The 23,083-nt window shown below is 39.0% G+C and overlaps 1 protein-coding gene across 1 annotated transcript; it reads left to right on the forward strand.

Moving 5' to 3' along the window:
* The first annotated feature begins 1,222 nt into the window (after window positions 1-1,222).
* On the forward strand, window positions 1,223-2,501 carry SF3B5 (splicing factor 3b subunit 5). Its single transcript, XM_071433462.1, has one exon. It carries the CDS (start codon window positions 1,390-1,392, stop codon window positions 1,648-1,650), a length of 261 nt encoding a protein of 86 aa, XP_071289563.1. The 5' UTR covers window positions 1,223-1,389; the 3' UTR covers window positions 1,651-2,501.
* Window positions 2,502-23,083: the final 20,582 nt, after the last annotated feature.

Here is a 23,083-nt window from a genome sequence, read left to right on the forward strand (position 1 = left end):
GAAAAATTTCTGGCAATGTGTCTTTCCTATTTTAAAACAAATAATTAAAAACACTACTAGCATATGAAAGCATGAATCATTTCATGCATTTTAAACTTAACATTATGTAAGCTCTTGAACAGAGTTGGAAAAAAACTATTTTGTGTATCATAAAATTTATTTCAAGCTTGACTTTGACCAAAAGAAGATAGGCAACACAAGTTATATTTTCTGTGGGTTTTATAGCTGCTTTTGAGTTTAATATTCAGATAAAATACTAGCTGCACTGTAAAAAATATTTTGCAACATTAGTATTTAATTTTGACTTAAATCCCCTGACCCTGCTCAGCCCATTTGAGGAAGATAAATTCAGCTCTTCAACTTACAAAGGAACAGGGATGGGACATACAGGACTTTCCTCAGCTGTATGTAGCAGAAGGAACCTCACCAAACTTCTTTTTTTGGGAGGACCCGCAAATGCTGTGCCCTCTTCAGCCCTTCTCTATATGGATTTGTGAGAGTGACCACAGAAAGGGGTGCATTGCCCTCTCACCAAGCAAAGAGCTAACGAAAAGGGGCGTTGTGCTGCTCTTGGCACCTCCTGGGTGGTTTTGCGGGTTTTTTATGGTTTTTTCCGGAGCCAGGCTTCCCATGTCGCTTATTTGGGAAGCAGCACCGAGTTGCGGTTTATACAGAGCCGGTGTCAGGAGCTGGGATTAAGCTGTGCCCCGAAGCCTGAGCCCCGGGGCTTTGCCTTCCTGGCACCCCTTGGCAGGAGAGACTTTTTGATGCTGTTCCCCACGATCCACTACGTGGGTACTTCGTAGCCAGATTTGACAGTGCACGTCCCTTGGATTCCAGGTGGATTGATCACTATCAAACCGTATCTTTGTTTACAAATCGACGGGAGGCTCCAGGCTTTACACCGAGGCTCAGCTGAGCATCTGCCTTAGCCTGAGGCGCAGCCCCGCGCCCGTGCTCAGAGTACGAAATCGGAGCTGGAGCCGCTCCTCAGCCCTCACGTACGGGCTTTAAAATAACGCTGGGTTGCACATGCCGGCCTGGCCTTGTAACTACCATCTGCCTTACTATGTGCTAGCCAACTGACGTGATCGGACCGAGAGTAAACTATTTTATTACGATATCAATATTAACTTATGCTAGGGATGGCCCTCTGGGCGGGGCCGAGAGAAGACTACAGCTCCCGGCAGGCCCTTCCCGGCGCGCTCCCGTCGGGCGCTGCGGCAGGAAAAGCGGCGGGAAGCGCTGCTGCGCCCGCCGGAAAAGGTCCCGGCGCCGAGAGCTGTCCCTGCTGCCCAGGCCGGTCCCCGCCGCCCAGGCCGGTCCCCGCCGCCCAGGCCCGTCCCCGCCGCCCGCCCTCCCGCTCTCCGCCCGCCCGCCGGCCTCGCCATGACGGACCGCTACACCATCCACAGCCAGCTGGAGCACCTGCAGTCCAAGTACATCGGCACGGGGCACGCCGACACCACCAAGTGGGAGTGGCTGGTGAACCAGCACCGCGACTCGTACTGTTCCTACATGGGCCACTTCGACCTGCTCAACTACTTCGCCATCGCCGAGAACGAGAGCAAGGCGCGCGTCCGCTTCAACCTGATGGAGAAGATGCTGCAGCCCTGCGGGCCGCCCGCCGACAAGCCCGACGAGTCCTGAGCCTCCGTCCTGCTGGTCCCGGCCCTCTCTCCCGTGTGGTTCCCGCGAAGGACTGACCGGGAGAAGCCTCGCAAAATCCCTGCTTCCGGACTCTGACTGTGCAGTCGTTCTCCTTTTTTCACGTGGAATATAATAAAGCTTCCTGGGCATTCCTGATGTTTGGTTTGGTAGTTTCCTAGTGCGAGCTTTTTGTTCCCAGAGTGCTGGCCCTCGGTGTTGAGCATTCCAGTGCAATCTTCCGAGGTGAAAGCCTCGGATGCTCCTAGACAGCATTTTCCCGACCGGACGGATTGATGCTTGCTTACAAAACTCAGTTTTGGGGGGAGAGAGGGGAACTTTGTTGGTGCTCAAAGGGTTTGATTTCTTGGTAGCAATAGTATGTGGGGTGGTTTGTGGTGTAGCATAAGTCAGTTCCTCTAGTACTTAAAAATTCCAAAATGGCTTTTCTCTAAACACTGTTTTCTTGCCTCATATTCGTCTTTCCCATACCTTTGAGTTTTTTCAAACACGGGTTCTTTCTGATACATATTAGCTACTGGGTTTTTCCCCTTTTGCTTACTAGTAACCTAGCATTCAAGTTTTTTCTACCTTACATCAATCAAAGATACTAATATTGGGTTAGTCTTTTTTAATATGGAATAAGAATATAAGGGTTATTCACTACTACTTAGAAGTATAATGCTTCGAGGTGACACAGATCAGATTGCATACTGAACAGATGTTGATTCTGATTTATCACTTAAAATAGGCTTTCTATTCACTTACAGTAAAAATAAATTTTGAGTTCTAGGAAAGACCTCAGCCCAAAACTGTGAGATATATTTCTTGAAGAAATAAAATGTTCTTATTTCTGTCATGTTTGTTTGTTTTAACATTGGAGGGGAAAGTCCAGCGTTTTGTGGTCCTATTAAGACACTCTCCAAGCTTATCAGTGATTATTTTGTGAAATTGGCAATCTCGAGTCAGTACATCCATATTCTGGAGAATTCAGAGATGGCATTTTTCAAACTTTGTTGCGCATAGTAAATGAGGGCATGGGTAAAGTGATCAGAAAGACATTTTACCTGCAAGTTTTGTGGGGAACTGATTCAGTTTACAATAAATAAGGGGAATATTTAGAAAACTGATTCTTAATTTGCCTGCAAGCTGGTGCAGGTAATTTGAAGAGCATCTGTTCCTCACGTACTGGCTGAAAGTTTTCTGTAAGTTGAATTCAAGCACTTAGGCATAGGTGTGCAAGGCAGTCTTGAAATGATTGGGCAAAATTTGCATCTAAATAAAGCAAGTTTCCCGTTCAGTTTAACAGCTCCTGTTTCAAGTCTGCTCTCTTACCAAGTCTTAGAACCTTGCCTTCCATAAAGCATCTCCTTAGCTGGCAGCCATCGGGCAGTTGGTGCATGCAGCAGAGGGTGACAAAGGACCTCGAGCCCTAGTGCTGGGCCTTGGCAGCTGGAAAAGGGGGCTGAGGATAACAGGTGCTTTTGTAATGGTTTGCAAGCTGAACTTGGAATGTTTTGTGATGTCTTGAATCTCCTACAATGAGGATAAACAGAATCTATGCAGTTTAATCACTCCTGCATAAATTACAACTAGAAACTATTTCACAGGAGATTTCCCTTATGATAAACTAACAATTAGCTCTACCTGTGGATATTTTCAGTACATTTTAAAATGTGAGCAACAAATATGTGACACATAAGTAACGATTAATGCTCTTTTGCCGACCAACTCTACACTGTAAAGGCCAAACAGCCCTCAGGGACAAGTCAAGATTTACGTGGTGAATGAACTTGCTGGTTCTTCTCGTTATACTTGCTTGGATCCCAGTTAGGCACATACCTCTGTTTTGGCATGGTTGAAAGATGTTTTTAGAGTGTCTGTACTAAGTAATGATTATGAAACATTATAAACAATTCCTTAAGAAATTGAGAAAACAAAAGGAAAGTTGTAATTCCAAAGAATTCTAGATAAACTTGAAGTGAATTGGGGGACACTGAAGAGTTTGTTTCTGGACTATGGTATTTTTCCTAAATCCCAGAGCATTTTAAAAACCAACAAAGGCAATAATCTTTTACATTTTATTACTAAAACAGGTAAAGCCTACCAAGAACAGAGTTAATTGCCTGGTCTATTGGGATGCATCTGATTTTTATCTCTATCCTGATTGAGAGATGACAGATACTGTTTATAAATTGGCTTGATATTTGCATTATATTCTTTTTACATCCAAGCAATATGTCTTTTAATGAAAAAAACAGGTGGATACTTAAAAAAGCTGATAAAGCTTTCCAATAGAAAAAAGTCTTTAGCTTTTTTTAGTGAGGTAATCCTAAGGTTCCAAGTGTGTGTTACACCTTTTTTCCCAATGGGTGAATAGAACAGCATGGGAATCCTAGCACAATCCCATCACTATTGCTCGGAATACCTTGATCTTTTTGTTTATTTTATGATTTATCAGAATGGTAGCAGTACAGTAGTTAACATTGGCACAGAGCAGCAATTGCACTAGTGAGCTGTTTTCTGCAAACTGTAAAACTTGGGCCAATTCTTTCATTTTAGTCATGTTCAGCATAAAACTCAGTTGCTTTTTAAGATCATTTGTATATATTAAACTTTCATAGGTGATAACATTTGTAGTCTGTTTTAGCATCAGGATTTTACTTGAGCACATGGGATAATTCCTTTTAAAAGATGAGCTATTTTAAGCAACACTGACTTTTTCCCACTTCACCACAAATCAATTCATGCAAAACCAGCACAACCGGTTTCTGAATCCTCATTGGAGCTCCACTGGTTCTGTAATGTACCACTAACTCCTTAGATTTTTTTGTAGTAAAATGAAAAAAAACCACAAACATCATCCTTCCCCTCCCCTCACAAGACCTATTTGGTTTCATGGCACAAAAAGAGGTTTTTTGGTTGTTAAAATTTAATCATGCAGTATTTAATTTTAGCACTGTTGTTATAATACATCCACAAATGCATGCTCTATGCACTTTCTACTGCCCTGCTGCTAGCTTAATTGCCCCAAAGAACTTAGTTACTTTTAAAATGGATTAAACTGTGGCATGTTGCTGCAAGTTAGAGAATCTTGTTTGAAAATACTAATAATGTTCCTTTATTCCTTGTCTGTTTGCCATTTTCCTTCTATATTCACCTCTCTGTTAATTTCAATTATATATGATTTGGGAAAAAAACCCCTGGGAATGTAATACAGTTCAGTGTATTCTTTGTTGCCTTTTGAAACTGAGCCATCATTCTATGCTATCATGAAGAAATGTGTAAGGATGCTGAATACCTGAATGCTTCTGACTGCTCTAAAAATAGAACTAGAATAACATTTTTTCCTGGGTTCAGAATTTCACCATTTTTCATTCTCATTTTCATACCAACTTGGTCATCACTTTTATTGGAAAAAGCACAAAATATGTTGGACTTCCCCTTGTAACATGTACCAGAAGAGTCCCTGACACAAATAGTTCACAAGTGGAATTTAGTTTGAAATTCCCATCAAATGGCTGGAATAGTTCACCTCAGATACATCTACTTAGACTAAGTGATTTTTGTGAAAAAGACATTTAGTCTAAATAATTGGTATTCTGATCATGGATGAATTAGTTCAAACTTCTTGTAAGTTGCAAAAAAAATCCATTTTGAGATGATACATGTGAAATTAGAATTTTAAAGTGTTGGATCGGCGGGAGAAATGCGGCACGCAATATGAGTGATCAGCAAGTCTCGAACTTTATTGATAGTCACACATATTTATATTGGTGGTAATGAAGCTCATACATATTGCAAAGGAAAGTTCATTATTGGTTAGTTACTTATCGGCCAACTACGCCTACTTCTGCATTCTTGTGGTTATTCTGTTGATACTATTCTTCATATTTTTGGCAAAAGATCCTCTTCCCTATCCTATTGTTGCACCAAGGGCACAATGTCCTTGCCTTATATGGACACTGACTGCTGACTCCTAGACTTGTCTCCTTGCTTAACCAGCGGTATTATGTCGACGTGACCTTTCTCAGCTAGCCAACTGTCCACAAAGCTCTCCACATTAAAGCATGTAAATTACAACAGCATTTACTCAGATTCAAGAGAGGCATGGTTGCCCCATGGTTGTTTTTTGCTGGACAGCTGGCTTAGAAGCTCTCAGAGTCTGATGCCTCGCAGGTAATGCTGATATCGGTGCTTGTGGGGTTGCAGTGTAAATCTCATTGATGAAATGGATTTAAGATTAAACTTGCAAAGTTAAGGTTTGTAAACATCCTACAAAGTCCCGTGGTTGCATTTAATGTTTCTCTTCTCCCATCAGGTTTATAGCTTGACCACATGTGGCACTGGCATAATTGAGCAGTGAGCTGCTGTGAACATGGGGAATAAACAACTGGATGTGAAAATGTCTTAAGTTGCCTCTGCCCAGAAACTTGTATTGAGCCAGAAGTCATTACAATCTGTGCAGAAACTGTGGGCTAATAACCTGCAGGCTGCTGCATGATTTGCTGCATGCACAGCTGAGCACACATGTAAAGCCCGGAGAATCAGAATTAAACATGATCACAGTGCACAACTGAGCAGACATCAGCTGGCATAAACAAACAAGTTTTGTGTTTCCTCATGCTTGAGTAGCATGTAAGCAATGTTCTTTCCATACAGTATTAAAAGAAATTGAATCTGCTTTCTGGGTTTTTTAAAAGGGAAATCCTAATATTACTAGCCTGGCAATTTCCCCATCATGTATCATCAACTACACTCAATCCTCCGATTTTTAGTATGCATCATAGACTGAAACATTATTTTGATTAGTCTGAGTTATAGAATTAATGGGGAAGCCAGGGATATTTAGAGGAGGTTGAATGGTTTTTTTTTAAATATAGTTTTCCAGAAACAAGCAGTGAGCTTCTAATGTCATGTTCAGGACAAAGATGAAATTAGTTAAATTTGAAGCATATTTCTTCACAAACTACCTTTTCCAGTGATGGCATGGCCCCAGTGTTTAAGTATTCATCTTAACCTTACTGATCTGATAAGATTTCCTAGAGGAACAAGAAACATTAGGAAACTGGTGACTTGAACAGTTACTATCCTAATAACATTGGAATGAAAAGTCAAGGAAGAAAATTAAGCAGCCTCTTTGATCCTATGCTAGTCCATCTTTGTGGGAGAAGAGAAGTTAAAGAGGGCTTATAAGAAAGATAGGGATGGACTAAAATCAGGGTCTGTTGTGATAAAGCAGTAGTTTAAAACTGAAAGAAGGTAGATTCAGACCAGGTTTAAGGAAGAATTTTTTTTCTATGAGAATGGCAAAACATTGGAACAGGTTTCTCAGAGAGGTTGTAGATGCTCTGTCCCTGGAGGGGTTCAAGGGCAGGGTGGATGGGGCTCTGAGCAGCCTGGTGTAGGTGAAGATGTCCCTGCTCATTGCAGGAGGGTTTGACTAGATGACCTTTAAAGGTCACTTCCAACCCAAACCACTTTCTGATTCTATGATTCTAATGTGAGTGGGAAGAATCTCATCTATCAAAGTGTCGTAGTTGGTACTTTTCAAGATGAGTGAAATAAAGAGCACTCTGTTTTGCTCTGGAAAGGATCAAAGCTGTTGCTAAAGTTGTGGAAGTGCTCTCAGTATCTCTCTCATGCCTTTCCAGTGCAGGGCATGTGACAATGTTACTTTTCAAGTGCAAGACCCATGGGCTTTCATGTCATTGTGCTGAAGGATACAGCTTTTTTTCAAATGTCCTTCTGCTAGATCACTGTCAGGGCAACATTGCATCTAAAACATTCAGGCCTTTAGCTATTACTGCTCTGATTTCCACTTCATAGAACAACCATAGCGTGAAACTAATAAAACTAGTTAAAAAATACTGAGGATGAAAGAATATGTGGCACCTGCCCCTCCTTACCTCTTTTGTAGAAATGGTCTTCACATTATAAGACTCAGAAATGCAGATTCAGATCCAGTGCTTCATATTTTAAAAGCCTAAGAGTGCCTTTGGCATTATCAGCCCACTTTTTGTGATGGTTAAAGAGATGGCAATAACTGGCACAGCTAAACTCACTGCTTCACCTGCAACTGCTCCACAGTGCTTTTTTGGGGCAACTTTCTACTCATGGGACTGGACTGTACAAGGTATCACTGCGTCAGACTTGGCTGAGCAGGGCCTCCTTGGGGTATCCTGAGAGTGTGGCAGGCTGGGAAAGCGCTTTGGGCCCACACCAGAGCTTTGGGACTTTGATAGGCTTTCATACAAGTGTTGTTTAAAGAACTGTATTCTGCTTTTCATTGCTTGTTAAAATGTTTCCCTTGTAAGACACCGATTCTGAATCAGATATCTGCAAACAAATCTGTGAACACTGCAGCTGGCCTAGGGTGAGCCTGGAACATTGCAGTGAGTGAAGGCTTTGGCAAACAGTTCCCCCCATGTTCCACTTTGTGATTTTATTCCCAGTATTTTGATTGCTTGTTTATGATGAGGCATTAAAGGAAAGAGACTATCCATATGCTCATCAAACAAGTCACAGGAAGCAAGTAGTCCTGTAGGATCTCAGCAGCAGGATGACTGTCAGGGTGGAAAGTGAAGAGTTTACAGAGTAATGCAGGCCCACAGGCTGGCCCTATGGGGCATTGCTCCCCTGCAGGCTGGGATTTACCAACCTGCTGAGCAGGGCACTTGAACATTCCGTCTGTCAGTCAGCCTGGCCTGGATTGTACCCAGCTTTCACCATCTCATCTGCAGATTCTCATTGAATCACAGTGTTGAACCACTCAGTGTCTCTCTGTGTCAGGCCTATGGGTGACTTCTCTGCTGATGAAGGTTGCTACCCTGCCAGGTGCTTTGCAAGCAAGGGAGGAGCCCCAACAGGGCCTGCAATCTTGTCAGAAGAAATGTGTATGTGAAGCCCAGTGGAAAAGAGGATCCCCAGGAAACCTGATGGAATGATGTCCAGAGACATCTCTTCCTAGCTCCATGAACTTCATACCAAAGTTTTGTGGCTGTGAGCTGCAGAACATGGGCCTCATCTTTCCAGGAGTATCACTCTGAGCTGCTGCTTGGCTCTCAGAATATGAAGCATGGTGCAGATAAGACAGTGAAAAGCCAAGCTTGAAACACTGAAAACGAATTGAAGCAACATTCCTAACACATGCACGGGTGAGACTGCCAGCACCAGCAGAAAGGTGGGCTGAAGTCAGCAATGTACAAGAACTGTATTATCTGTTGGACATGATGTGTGTTGTCTAGGAAATGAAGCAGCAGCATTGAGGGATCACAGTGCTTTATAATTCTTAGAGGAAGAGATTTTATCCTTCATGCTGCCCTTATGGCAGTTAGCTGTAAGCCTTTTTCTGAAAGCTTATCTACCTCCCCACACTTCTCCAAGGACATTACCAGAAAAACTAATGTCATGAACCAGGAACAAAGCATTTTTCTTGGCAAAGCTGAGCAGGGAGCTTCAGGCATTGTCTACAGAAAGAAAATAAAGGAAGATGTGAATTCAAAGCAAAATGCCTGTTCCTGGCTATCACTCTGTGGGGATGGTCTTTTCCTGCAATAAAGATAACTTAAACTGAAGATAAGGGCTCAAGAACAAGTTACTTGTGGTAAACTAGCAATGAGGACATACCTGCTGCGCTGTAGCTAGTGGCCATTGCACATCCTTTCTTTAGGGTCAAATATGGGATCTTCTTCCTCTTTCATGGAGGAACTTTCCTTCCATCACTGAGGCACTATAAGGAAAAAACGGGGCAGAAAAAACTCCCTGAGACACTTTCCCCAAAGTAGGTAAATAGCGTGCTGAAAGTTCAAACCCTGAGTTCCCTGGCTGTAAATTCCATGCCTTTGGCATGAGCCATTAAGGCAATCAGTTGCAGTAACTCAGGATAAGTCTCTCCTGTGGAAGGGTAGAAGTGCCTTGACAGACTGGAGAGCAAAGGGCTGCAGAGAATTTACCAGAGCTCTGTGATTCTGTCTCAAAACACAGGGGATGGTAGCCAAGACACCGTGACCATGTGTGGGTCTCCCCACATCTGTGGGAACAGAAGCACTGTATAAAATCAAAAAGGTTAAATGAAAAGATCTTCTGCCAAGGGAAACCTCTTTAATCTTGTGAACAGCTTTCTTCTTTCTAATGTGTTAACTCCAACTCAAAATTACATAATGATAAGAGATGGTTTTGGCCCCTTAGATGAAATGCATATGTTCCAGATAGAAGAGCTGTTTCAGATGCTTGAGGAGGATGAAATATGAGTCTGCTCAGTCAGCTGGAGAGAATTTTACTCTGAAGTTTGAAAATGGCACAATCTCAAGTTTAGTTCTGGAAATACTCTAACACTTAGGTATTTTCAAGGCAGGACTAATCATATACATGAAAGAAAAGCATCCAGGGTTTCTGGGCGTCCCTCTTAGGATAGCAAAAATGACATCCAACTTTTACTTCAGCTGTCAAGATGGCTTTGCAGGCAAACATAGCTCAGCAGTAAGTAAACTCTAGGCTGGTTGTTGTATATATAAATCATCTCAGGATTTCTGGAACTGATCCTCATTACATGTTTGTTTTACTTTCACCTTTAAAATATAGGAATTTTATTCCTATATTTTAAAGGTACAAGCTCCTATCCTGGGCATCTCCTCCTTTGCCTCAGAAAAAGATTTTGTTCCTAGTTTGGCCAGAAAATGTATGCATTTATTTTCCATCTCTCCTTCAGAATAAAGGCATGGCAAAGCCCTGGGACTGAAGACATAATTAATTTATGTCATACTTGCATTAAGACAGTCCTCAGTCATGTTGGGGATTGTTAGAGTTGTGTTATTTCACTACAGTGAAGCAGCTAAGCTTTCTTTTAATTCTGAGGGAACGGAGGGCAGTGGGTTTGTTCTTGCCTCTAGTCTTGAGCACTGCCTGGCAATGGAAAAGAGGTAGCACCAGGGAAAGGCCAGGAGGGAGGCTTGGGGCTGCTCATGCCTTCCCTGCTCAGGTGAGTAGCAAGGCCTCAGGGCCTCCATCCTGGGCACACCTCTCCTGTTCCCACCCATCCCATTCCAAAATCCCCTGTGCCTGGACTGGGCTAGGCCAAGCCCACAGAAGCTTGGGCTGGGACAGGGAATTTGCTTTGCATTGCGTTGCATTCACATGTAGATATCTTTTACATCTGGTTGAACCTGAGCCAAAGTTTGGCAAGGGAGTCCTCTTTGAAGCTGTGACTCAACAGGAGGCTCTCCCTTATTCCCTTTAACCCTCACCCTTTCTTATCCTTACCCTTGCCCCTGTCTCTGCATAGATAAATTTTGGGTTGAGTTCACTTTTGTGGTGATTTATTTCAGATTTCAGATTTCAGTTTGCTTTTTATCTGTGTGCTTTTACCATCTAGTAAAAGAGCAAACTTTGCCAATGAACTCTATCATGCTTTCTCTTTTACCTGCTTTTACTAATGAGAACTTTTGGGGATTTTAATGTGATGCATCTGCCACCTTCTTAGTAACAGCCATACCTGATACCTGTTATTGAGAGATAGTTTATAGAAAATACCAACCTTTGATTGTGTGATACTTTAGATGTGATATGGAAATTGCTCAGATAAAGGATCAGTTAAATATCACAATTTTGGAGTTAAGAATGTTCCATATAGAAAGCTACTGTAAGTCAAGGTTTGATATGCTGATCTGAAGAAGGCTTTTTTTGCCCCATGTTACTTCTTAGGAGGGCCTATGTCTTACAATTCTTCTGATGTACTTCCTGTAGTGCATAATATGATCTGGTGATTAAGCTGTTCCTGAGCTTGATAATCACACTTCCATTGCAGCTAAAGATGTGGCAATATGTATTCCAGTCTCAGTGTCACAAATCTATTTTTTTCTGTTTCCTGACAGTAAATTATTTTTTACAATATTTGGACTTTACTCATCATTGCAAAGGCAATGGAAGTCAGGAGCAGCTAAGGAATCCAGCCTGGCAACCTGTACAGATGCAAAATAATAGGATGAGTTTTGTCTATACTTTGATGGCCATGAAACAGACCAAAGAAAAGAAAGCATACTCCAAACACAACACATCCTGCCCAAAAGCAGATGCTTGCAGTTCCTAGTCTGCTAGAAGAAGATAAGCAAGACTTTTGAAAAATAAAGAACAGTAACTATGGATGCAGGGAGTATTTCAATGGATTCAAAAGCTCATGCTCACTGTGTTCACCTCATTTTTCAGTTGCAGGGGCTTCCCTTTATCTTGCATTTGGTATGTATGGGAACTAGAAAGGGACATGAACAAAGATGGTATATTGTAGTGTACATGTAGAAAGTTTGTAGATGTCAGATGTATTCTGAAAATCTTGCAGGAATTCTAGAATCATGAACAATAGATTAACGTTTTTGTCATAGTTTAACTTTCAACAAAAGGTAAAATCTGTCACATGCAGGGACAGCCTCTAGGTGTCGCTTGAGTTTACAAAGTAGGAACAAAGTTTGGGATTGGATAACCTAAGAGTTTTCAAGACACAGCGCTATTTTGGTGGAAGTTAATTGTTTAACTGATTAGTGGGTTATTTTCTCATGATAGCAAAATATAATCAAGTTTCTGCTATTTGGTGTTCTGACCAATCTGATTGTTTTACAGAAGTTGAAGCTTGAGTAATTTATGGGGCTACAGAAAGAAGAATTTTAAATATATGAGAGTGATAAGAAAAAGAAGTGTCAAAAAGTTAAAGTCAATCATCAATTTCTTTAGTAATAAGACAGCAGTTGTGCAAGATGTTCTGCGTCCTGAGATTATTGCATTATTTGTAGTGCTTTGAAAACAAGTTATAAGGGCTAACTATGCTAGAAAGCTGGTGTGTCCCAAATATGTGGATTTTGGCAGTAGAAATGTCTGTATGTGTTTTTTTGGAAACCTAAATATCTGTGGCAGCTTCTCGGAGATCTGAAAGTCTTTGAACTGAGAAGATTTCTGTGTTAGTTCAATCCTTGACTCGTTTCCTGCTCCTTAAGTGAGTGTCCTCATTTCAGGGGGGCGTGTTAGCAGTCCTTCCTCAGAAAAGAGTTTTGCATGCATTTAAGAATGTTCTTTATCCTCATTGACTTTGTTCAGCCATGTCACCGTCTCAAAGTGTTTCCTGGAGTAGGCACAAGGCCAGTTATGACCATGGGTTTGGGTCTTCTTTTTCTTGTGTTTCATCACCTTCGTGTGAGTATTGTTCTTGATTGTTCTCACAAAACAAATTCTGTAATGCAGAAAACTTATTTCACAGTCTACTACAGTTTTTACTTATTGGCCAAATACTTATAGGCAAAAAATTCTTACATTAAAATTCAGCAAAACATTTAAAGAAACCTACTGTTTTCCCCCCTCCCCGCTATTTGAACATATTTCCAGTTTAGGGTTTTAAAATGTTTTAAGGAAATCAAGTCTTATCCATCTTATTTATGCAGATACTTGAAGCAAGGCTGGAACTGTGAAGTGACACGGTCCTAGGATCTGATATAAACAGGAAATATAAGACTCTTTTCATTTTAAATGAAGTTATTAGGAGAGCCACATGACCACTCTCTTGTATCTCAGATTGTATACCAGTATTTTCAACATACTAGAATATTTGTTTATTTTGCAACATGAGGAAAAGAAGGTAGACTCATTTTATTTCACTGCCAGAAAACTAGGTTTCAGGAGCCATAGGTTCAAATTTTCTGTCCAGACAATGAGGTCATGAACCCTCTGAAGAAAAATTTTATTGTGTTTTCATTTAAGTTAGTGCTTCTTGAGCAGCATTTCCTGAAGTATAGCTAAATCTCTACTGATGTTTCCCTGTCTTCAGGAGTAGAATGCTAAGCCTTTTTGAAAGGAGGTTATCATTTAAAAAACTCTTATGTTCACAGAAATCTTTGGGTACTTTGCCACAGGATGGCAGTGTAACAGCACATGATGTTAAGTCTAATTTTTCTGAAGTGTTCTTGAAACATAGACGATAGAATTTGTCTGTAACTAAGTGCAGCAGTGTTGCTTTTTAACTTTTCAAAGTACCATTGTTCCCCTTGTATGGTTAGTGCATCTTTGCATATGTTTTAATTAAATTGTTTTCCTTTTTTGTTATTAGCTATACAATAAGCTTTAATAAAGGGTAATGAATCTCCTGAATATTCCTATTGTATCCTATGGTAAATAGTATTTTATTTGTAGACTACTCTCCACCATACTTTTTTTCAGAAAAGTAATTTATTCTTTAAAATGTACTTGTTTTGTTTCAGAATTTAGTTGTTGATGTGATTCATCTGGTATCTTTTCTTTTTTTTTAAAGGATCGGGATTTTTTATGAAATCAGTTTGGAGACTTTAGTTTGTAGTTCTTTGGTAGGTTCTCACAACTCTTTCAGTCTTCAAGCCTATCTATTTAAACATTTTTGGTTTTGATCTTTCTGTAATATTTTATTGTTCAGTATTTTATTAATATTCAGTTCTTTCCATGCTTTCACTGCTTTGGATTCTTACTCTTACTTGAGTAAGAATCACTATTGTTAGTAAAAGAGTGGCCATTTTTAAACTTGGGGAATACTTTAATAGTTCTATTGCAAATATGATCTTGTGAATCCTTGCTGTTACCTGTTTCTAATCAATTTGTTATGGAGTCTTGCTAGATCTTCACTGAAGAAATCTGAGAGGTAAATGAACCAATGTAAATTTGTTTACCTTCACAACAAATTTTCAAGCCATATTTATAGAAAACATTATTGTTTTGTGCAATTTATTTTTGTATATCAAAACCATTAAAATTTTTCATCCTTTTTGTGATTAGCCAATTTTGAACTTGTACTGAAATCAAAGTCCATTCTAGATGGACTCTGGTGATCCACTTTAATGTGTTGCTCTTGGCCAATGCATAAGATGGAGCCGGTGTTTGTAGGGAGCACTTTGTGCTTGAGCATGTCTAAATAGCAGTCAAAGGAAAGATAGCTTGCAGCAACTTTTAAAATTTATTGTCTCCAAGAAAGATGGAATAAGTTTTGACCAGGACCAAATAACCTGAAAAATCTCATCTTAGTTTTGTACTAAAATTTTGCATTCAACCTAACATGCAGTTTATTTCTACAGTGATGGGCACTGAGTTATGTGGTAATTCTGCCTCTGCTAGGGTGCTGGTACTGTGCTATAGTCAGTTTTAGTGTCTGCCAAGCAAAAATAAAAACTTCAGCTTTAATTTGTCTTACTTAAATGTACTGTTCTGTCAAAGTTACATATGAGGTTTATCAAGATGCTTTAGAAGTCAGTGTAAGTTGACATTTAGAGTAATTTCTGAGTAAGATGAACTCAAAATGAAAGTTAGTGAATTACTAATTAAACATGTAAATAGTTTGATGATTGAAAGCAAAAGGAACAGAACACTGTTTTTCATAAAATGTTTCTCTTTAACTACTGCGCACAGCAAGAACACAAATTACTTGTAAAGATGCTTGTAATTTTAAAAAATCCTGCAATTCAGATACTCAACATAGACAACATCTAAAATTCTGTTTTACCTGTTCTGTTAAGCAGGAGATGAGGAATTGACTGAAGATACTTTTCTACTATTCAATTTTCAGTGTTAACTAACCTTACAACCTTCTACTGCCATCCCTAGAGATCTTTAAGAATCCCATCTTGTCAGGGAGTTTTAATATATCTTTACCCTGTCACGATTCACAATGAGTAACTATTTTAGCTATTGTTTCTATGTACATTTTATCAATTGTACATTTTCTAACTCCTACTTCCATGCTTGTCTTGATTCTTTTACCTTCTGAGTGCAGGCAAGATTTCATTTATAAAAAACATTATTGACAAAAAGTTTTTCTTTTCTCTGTGCCTCATTTCAGTGTACATTTATTAATCCAGGTATTTTGTTTCTGAAAGTAGAAATCTAGTAATTGTCCTTGATCAGTCTTCTTTTCCTTCTGTGTGATGTTTTACTGTCAGGGTTCTCTGTCTACTGTCTGAACACAGACAGAATTTGTACTTAACACAGTATTGCCTCTTTTTTTCCATGTTTGTAACATTTTTTCTATCCTGATACAACTTCTTATAGCCTTTCTAGATCTTCTTGCTATTTAGTCAGGTAAGCTAAAGGCAGCTACTCCTTCTTGTTGCTTAAGTTTTTCATTTCAGATTCATTTCAGAATTTAATACCCACATGTTTTGCTGCTGGCTTCTTGTCACTGCAAAAAGGCTTTTTAAAGTGAGGGCATAACGACCTGACCACATCAGGGACAAAGATCTCAGATGCAGGTACATAAATCACTCAAATGAAAAACCTATTACATAATACCAATGTATTGGAAAATAGCAGGATCAAGGTTAATTAATTTACTCCTGAAATACTTACTGGATACTGTCACTTATCTCTTTGTATTTTGATGAGCAAGGTTTCTTCCTAGGTGTTTTTATGATTTTGCAAACTGTTTCATGGCTAAGGTCATATTAGTAGCAGTCTTTTCCTAAGATCATAGGTAGTTTGGTTCTACCTATCAAATACAGTAATTTTCTATCATTCTCCATTTCAGCTCTTGATTCAGTTATTCTACTTTTACATGGTCAGTCTCTGGTCTTTTGATAATTTCTCTTATTTGGGCCTGCAGATCCTCAAAGAACTAAAGATTATTTTTGTATTACCCCAAGTCTCTCAGGCATTCATATACAGCTTATTGAATCACCTTCTCTAAATGGTTTTGTTTTTCTGTTTCCCCACTGCAGCTCACTTCTCTGCGTTATTAGATAAAATTGGAGTACATTTAAATCTTCATTCTTATATACATGTATAAGTCCAGTTACTAGTGAATGGTTATGAAATTGCTTGTAGTTCTCACTATGCTTTTTACTGTACTTGGAATTATTATGTAATTTTGATGTTTCATAGCTCTCATCTTTTGTTTACACTACCCAAATTTATTTATTTTTAAATAAGCTGGTAGAGTCTGCCTCATTGTATTAATTCTACCTACCACTTTTAGTAGTTGCAGCAATTCGTACTAATCACGAGCTGTGGAGAGAAAAGTCTATTTGATATGCTTGCCCCAGAATCATAGAACACAGGACTCTAAAGTGGTCTGCAGACTCTTTGGCCTCTCTAAGGCAAGGCAAATCATGTACATATCATCACAGACTGTTTTTAAAAATCTTCCGGAGTTGGAGTTTACACATCGTCTTCATCCATTGTGTGCTGCTGCATTTTTACTTGTCGTCTGAAAAAGTTCATAGAACAACATGTGTTGGAAAAGACCTCAAAACATAATCTGGTGCAACTTTTCATGTGAAAGGAAGCCTACCTAGATGGGCTTATTTAGCACCCTGTCCAGTGACATCTTGAAAAACTCCAGTAGTGGGGCCACTACCATGTCCCTGAGGAGGCTGTTCCAGTGATTAACTGCTTTCACAAATTCTGTTTTATGCAGAGATGAAACCTCTCCCAGTGCAACCTGTATTGATTGCCCTTTGTCTTTTCCATGTGGCTCTTTGTGAAGAGAGATCCCCTGGTCTCCTTGTAGACACCCTTTAAGTACTGTAATACTGTGATGAGGTCCCTCTGAGCCCTCTTTTCTCCAGGGAGAAAAGACCTAACTCCTTCAATCTTTGATCATGTTAGTGTGTCCCTTCTTTGGACCCTCCCTAGGCTGTCTGCATCTTTCTTTGTTGGGATCAGAATTGTCCTGCAGGTGTGGCTGCTGCCAAGTGCTGAGTAGAGTGGGACAATTGCATCAGCTAATAATGCCTTTTTTGCTGCCATGCATATGCATATTACTCCTATTACCTGCAAATAGAGAAGATTATTGCCTTCATCTATGCATTAGCCAGGAGGAGTGTTCTTCAGAATTTGAACAGTAAAACGATTTTTCCCCTTGGTCTCTTCTTCAGCCTGAAGAATCTCAGTGCTTTTGGTCTATCCTCAGAGATGATATGTTAGAGATTTCAGCCATGCCTGTTACTTTTTGTTAGGCTCAGGAATTTCTCCAAATCTCTCTTAAAATGTACCTGAATTAAACACAGTACTGCAGGTAAGCCCTTAGAGTTGAAAAAGGTAGAATAACTTTATCAATCTCCTCCATGATTGTCCTGTGTGCTTTTTACCAATGGCATTGATACTGTTGACCAAGTTTGGAGTTTCAGATCCTTTTCAGCGCAGCTGCCAGCTAAACATTCCCCAGCTTGTATGTATGCTTGTTGCTCTGCATCTACATCTTGCACATATCCTTTCTGAATTGCACTCTCCTTTTTCAGATTTATTTCCTGTTTGTCAAGATCACTTTGAATTATAGCCCTCCTGTCCCAAGTGCTTGCAGTTCCTCACAGGCTGGTGTAACTGCCAGTTTAAAAAGCTTCCTCTTTACTTTACAGCCCACTTCAAGAACTAATGCATCAAACAGTATCAGCCCCAGGGCAGGCTGCTGCAGATGTCATATTGGTAGTGAAATAATGATACTTGTAAAGCTGCTTCTACATAGGTTTTCTACCAGTTTTGTAACTTCAATGTGCATATTTCCTTCAGAGTGCGTAACATCTGCATGAGCAAACTAGGGATATGTGAAAAAGTGTCAAAAAACTCTATAAAAGATGGATATATGGCATCAGCTGCCTCTTCCTTATGCACAAAGTGTTACTCTCTCAAAGCATGTTACTCATTTCACAGAAATGACCCAATTTATTTTCAACACAACTATGATGAGTGCTACTTCAGTCATGCAGTGGTTTGATTATTCATTCCATGATTTGTTTTTCTTTTTTAATAGGAGTTGCCGCTAAACTGATGGTTAGGTAATTTCCAAATAACACTTTAATCTTTCCCCTATGCTTCTATATTTGTCCTTGCTCAGCCCTGAAGTTCCTTGAGATGGTTCAAAGGAGGATCACAAAAGCAGAACAGCAGAAGAGTTACAAGGTAGGACTAAATCTCTTTTTTAGAAGGAAAGTTGTGCTGAGGTACTTGTGCTGAGGTACTTTCAAGGCTGAGATGCTTACTAGGCTCATACTAATACTTGCAGAACTGGGAAGGAGTTTTGTCTCTAGGTAGACAAGAACTTTTGCTTCCTTCAGCAGTTGCTCGTATGGTTGCTGCTGATATCATCCATCTTGGCTTAGCTAGCATCTGTCACTACTGAGAGCCAAACCCTTGTCTATGCTTGGGATATACAGCTTGGTTATCTGAGAATGGAAACATGTTTATAAACAGGTTTATATACAGGTACCTGGGTAAAATTGAATGTAGGATCAAATTAGATGATTAAATGCTATTTCAATAGCTTCCAGCTATTAAATATTATGAAGTTTAAGAGTAATATATCTAAGAAAATTTATTCAGATTTTGTTTTTCATTTCCTGGCACTACCAAGTATGCCCCTTTTGATTATTTACTCCAAGTTTATATTAAAATGCAGTTCTGAGTTTTGTGGGAGACATCCATATTTCACAGAATAAAAACAAACATTTCTATGCAACCCCTGATATGAAGCCACATACTGGCAAATTATAGTTGTGGGTTGCTGATTTGGAAATTCTTTTCATGCACTTCAGCAACACAAGATCCATGTTAGAGGCAAATAATAATTTGGGTCAAATTCTGCTGGTTCAAGTAAATGAATAGACTTTCTTGTTTGCTTAACAGAATTAGTCTTTTACATGCTAGCTTCTTAAAAAGCATGGATTTTCACATAAAGCTGAATCACAGTCTTAATTGTAATATTAAACATTAATATTTATTTTATGCAAAAAAAAAGTCTGAATGCTGAGATATTTTCAAGGTGGCTGAATACTATTCCAATTTTTACTAATGCATAAACAGTCTAAAAATGCTGGGAAAAGAACTCCAAAGGCATACTTTGCCTTCTTGTAACCACTGCACTGCAGGTCTACAAAGCCCTTTTTGTGGAGTAAGAGAATTGGACTCATCTCTTAGAGACACCTTGAAAAGGGAAATTTTCAAGATTGGGTGCATAAAAATGGAAAAGTATATTGAATTTTGTATGTTTTAATGAATTAACAGCTGACTCAGAATGGCTAACAATTAGATACTCCAATTTCACCATCCTCTTTGCTCTTAAAAAAACTCAAAAAAACTATACTCAAAATATAACCATGTTTCTTAGACAGAGGAGTACTAAATTGTCCCCTAGTATGCACCATTGTTCCTGTGACCCCCACATGCTTCTGGAACTTCATAGTCTTTTAAGTAGTTTGAAGCTGATAGGATTTGCTTGCTTCAGTCTTAAGTTTCTCTCTGTTGATAACTGATAAAAATAGTTTTTTCAGATAAAAACAGACTTTTCAATAAATGCACTGCTTATTTTCTTTTTAGTAACTCAGAGATATAAAATTATATTAGAAATATGGGGGTGGGGGGATTGTTCACTGGAAAAATCTTGCTCTTTTAAACTTTCCTTTAGTTGTATCTTTACATATGTATCTCTTTTCAGTTAAAAGACTTTAAAGAATTTCTGGTTTTCTTATGTTTTTCTGCCCTGTTTTACTCAGCTGTGATATAGGCCAACTTGAATGACAGAAGCATGGATGTCTTGAGCCCTTGTGTCAGATTGGTTTTATTGGTAATATATTTAGTCAGACATTTCATCAGCTTTGTGCTCAATCATACAAACCTTGTGCTGGTCCAACACCAGAGAGGGATGAGAGTTTAACCTGCACTGTTTAATCTGTACTGCTGGCTGTCACAATGTTTTAATGAATTGCTGGGTTTCAGCTGAAACTGTGGTGCCTGTCCCAAGCTGCTTAGAAGAGCATCCTTAGCCCCAGGCCAGGCTTATCCTGGTCATCTCTGTGGTCTATACAGTGTCTTGGGAGACAGGCCATGCTTGCTCCTTTGAGACCTGGATTGGTCTGAAAGCTGGAAAGGGATAAGTGAAAGAGTCCATCTGCCTGAGGAGTTGGGTTTTTTTCTTAACCTGTGACTAATAGAATGATTTTCTTCATCGTTCTTTTTCATCCCGGTATAGAAGATGAAATCTTCTACATGATAGCTTAGAGAAAGTAGAGGTGAGACAGAGAAGAGTAGAATGAACTTGGGGGCAAGTTTGGTTTGGGTCCATATACTTGACAAGTAAAGAGTTACAAACTCTTGTTACAAAAACTAAAATTTTGTTTCTTGCTGAGGTCATATTTGGAATAAGACTAGCTGTGATTAAGATACTGCTAATAAAGGTGTGCCTTACCTCCATCATTTTCTCATTCATGATCACATGTACTTGTTAGAGCCAATAGAAATATTATGCAATTATACAACAGCTGAAGTAGCTTTAATAGCTCAAGTGTGTACAACTTAGAAAAATTATGTAGTGAAATGAGCTTGTGTGTGCAAATTCTAAAAAATTACCTGTCATGCTCAGTTTACATAGAAAAGCCAGTATAACCATCTGTTTCTTTGTTGATAATTGAAGTATTAAGCTTCTCTACAACAATCCAGAAACAGGCTGCTCTTTAGGGAACAAACTATATTTCATTTGCACAGAAGTCACAATTTTTCTTTATTAAAATACTACCAAGATTAAAGATTACAGGAAAGATTCAAGAGGTGTATTTGCACTCAGGTGGATTTTCTTACTATTTCTTCCATTAGTAGCACTTACTCAAGAAAGCTGTGCCTGGGAGTGCAGCTCTTTCAAGAACTGGGTCACAATTTCTATCATGGCAAAAATATTCCACTAGTTTCAGGTCTCGGTTCTGCCAGCTAACCAGAGAAGAGGCATTCTAAACAGAGCATCCAAAGAGCACTGTGTATATTTTTGTCATTTTTCTTTATGTTTTTCTCCAAATGTAGTAATGTATTCTTCATAATATAATCTTTGTAATGTATTGAAATAAATTTATTCTTAATTTTCTCTCGCATATTTTCTGGTCCCTGGTTTGGTTGCATGGTGAGAAATAATAGATTTCCCAAGGGTGAAGTCCATCAGCAAGTCCTGACTCCTCTTAGAGCATCATGCCATTAGAGAGGTTGAGAAGTCATAAAGAATCTGGTGGAAACATCTCAAGTGAACTGAAATGCCTTTGTTACTACTGGCAACTTGGGTGCCAGATTTGGAGAAAGCTTCTTAAAGAGTATAGGTAAATGTCTATCTCTAGGGAGAGAAGGTTTTATATTCTGGGATTGTCTTAGATTGTCCTGTTCATGCTCTGCATAAGACTTACAAGTTAATGAGCAGACATACATCTTCCAGAGAAAAGAAACTGAGGAAAAGCAGATTTATTAAAAAAAAAAAAAAAAAAAAAAAAAAAAAATCTCGTGTACTGTTGGACCACTTCTACTGTCCATAAGTACTCAGACATGTTATCTCACTTTTCCTTATGAAGGATGATATTGTGGAGACTGTAAAACATAAGCTTTCTACAGGAAACAGAAAAGGAGTGATTTTTTTCTGAAAAGAGAAATCAGAGTATTCATGTAGGTGTCTCTGAGGCTAGGAAAGGTCTAGAAGTGAGCCATGTGGGTGTTTTTTTAACGATGTGAAAATTGTTTATGAGAACCTTAGGACCTCCCTGAGGAGTGAAAAGATCCAAGAATGGACTAACTGGAGAAATAGTTATTTGCAGTTGATCCTGGTTTTGATGTTCACATGGCACTGGGGAGGTGAAAGGAGGTCTAACCCGAACCCTTATAACATCTCCTTATTAAAAATATCCTTCAGAGCAGTGAGAGGACATTTTGGTGGTTGTAGTTCACTCTTCTCACACAAGGATCACACAAAGGCTTTTAACTCTGTCCCTTTCAGCAGTTTTGCTGTAGCCTTGTCTTCCACATTTGGCACACAATACACACATGGGGATGTTAACTGAATTCACAAAAATCCATAAAGAACCAAGTTTCCTTTGGAGCAAGGAGAATGCTAAGCCAGCATTTCTTGTGTTTCTGTTCAAAATTGCTAGAGTTTTTAATAGAAATGATATACAATGTGCTGAAATTTACTGTTTGTAGAGTGTTGTTGTCATCTTGGATTCTCTATGCATTTCTTTTCTCAAGGGAATGAAATGTTTGTGGTTTTTTTAATTTTTTTTTTTTACTTTATGACTGTTTTGTTCAGCTCTATCCAGTACTAAAATGGATGGTGGAAAAAAATCAACTGACCAACCAACCAAAAACAAAACAGCAAACAAAAAAACCTGCACACCACCCAAACATACCAAAAAACCAACAAAAAACTAACTCCCCTCCCCCAAAAAAACAAATCCAAAAGCGAGCTAATAGTTCTTTTGAAGCAAATAAATTTTATCTGACTTTTATATTCTGGATGGAAGTAAAAAATCATAAAAGTAATGATTCTTTTCACAAGAAGTAGGAAATGGTCTAAGTTAAGAAAACAATATTGTTGCTCTTGTGTACCTAGAGCCCTGTATGAGCAGTAATTAAAAAAGACAATGTCTTTTTGTTTAAAAAAGCAATTTATTTCCAACTTTTATGTGTGGCAGTCAAACAAAAAGAA

This window comes from Agelaius tricolor, unplaced genomic scaffold, assembly GCF_023055355.1.
Source record: "Agelaius tricolor isolate 1412-34295 unplaced genomic scaffold, bAgeTri1.0.p SCAF_1, whole genome shotgun sequence".
Taxonomy (NCBI): domain Eukaryota; kingdom Metazoa; phylum Chordata; class Aves; order Passeriformes; family Icteridae; genus Agelaius; species Agelaius tricolor.

Excerpts from the sequence above, each read along its gene's own strand:
- SF3B5 (XM_071433462.1), top strand. The coding sequence starts at position 1,390 with ATGACGGACCGCTACACCATCCACAGCCAGCTGGAGCACCTGCAGTCC.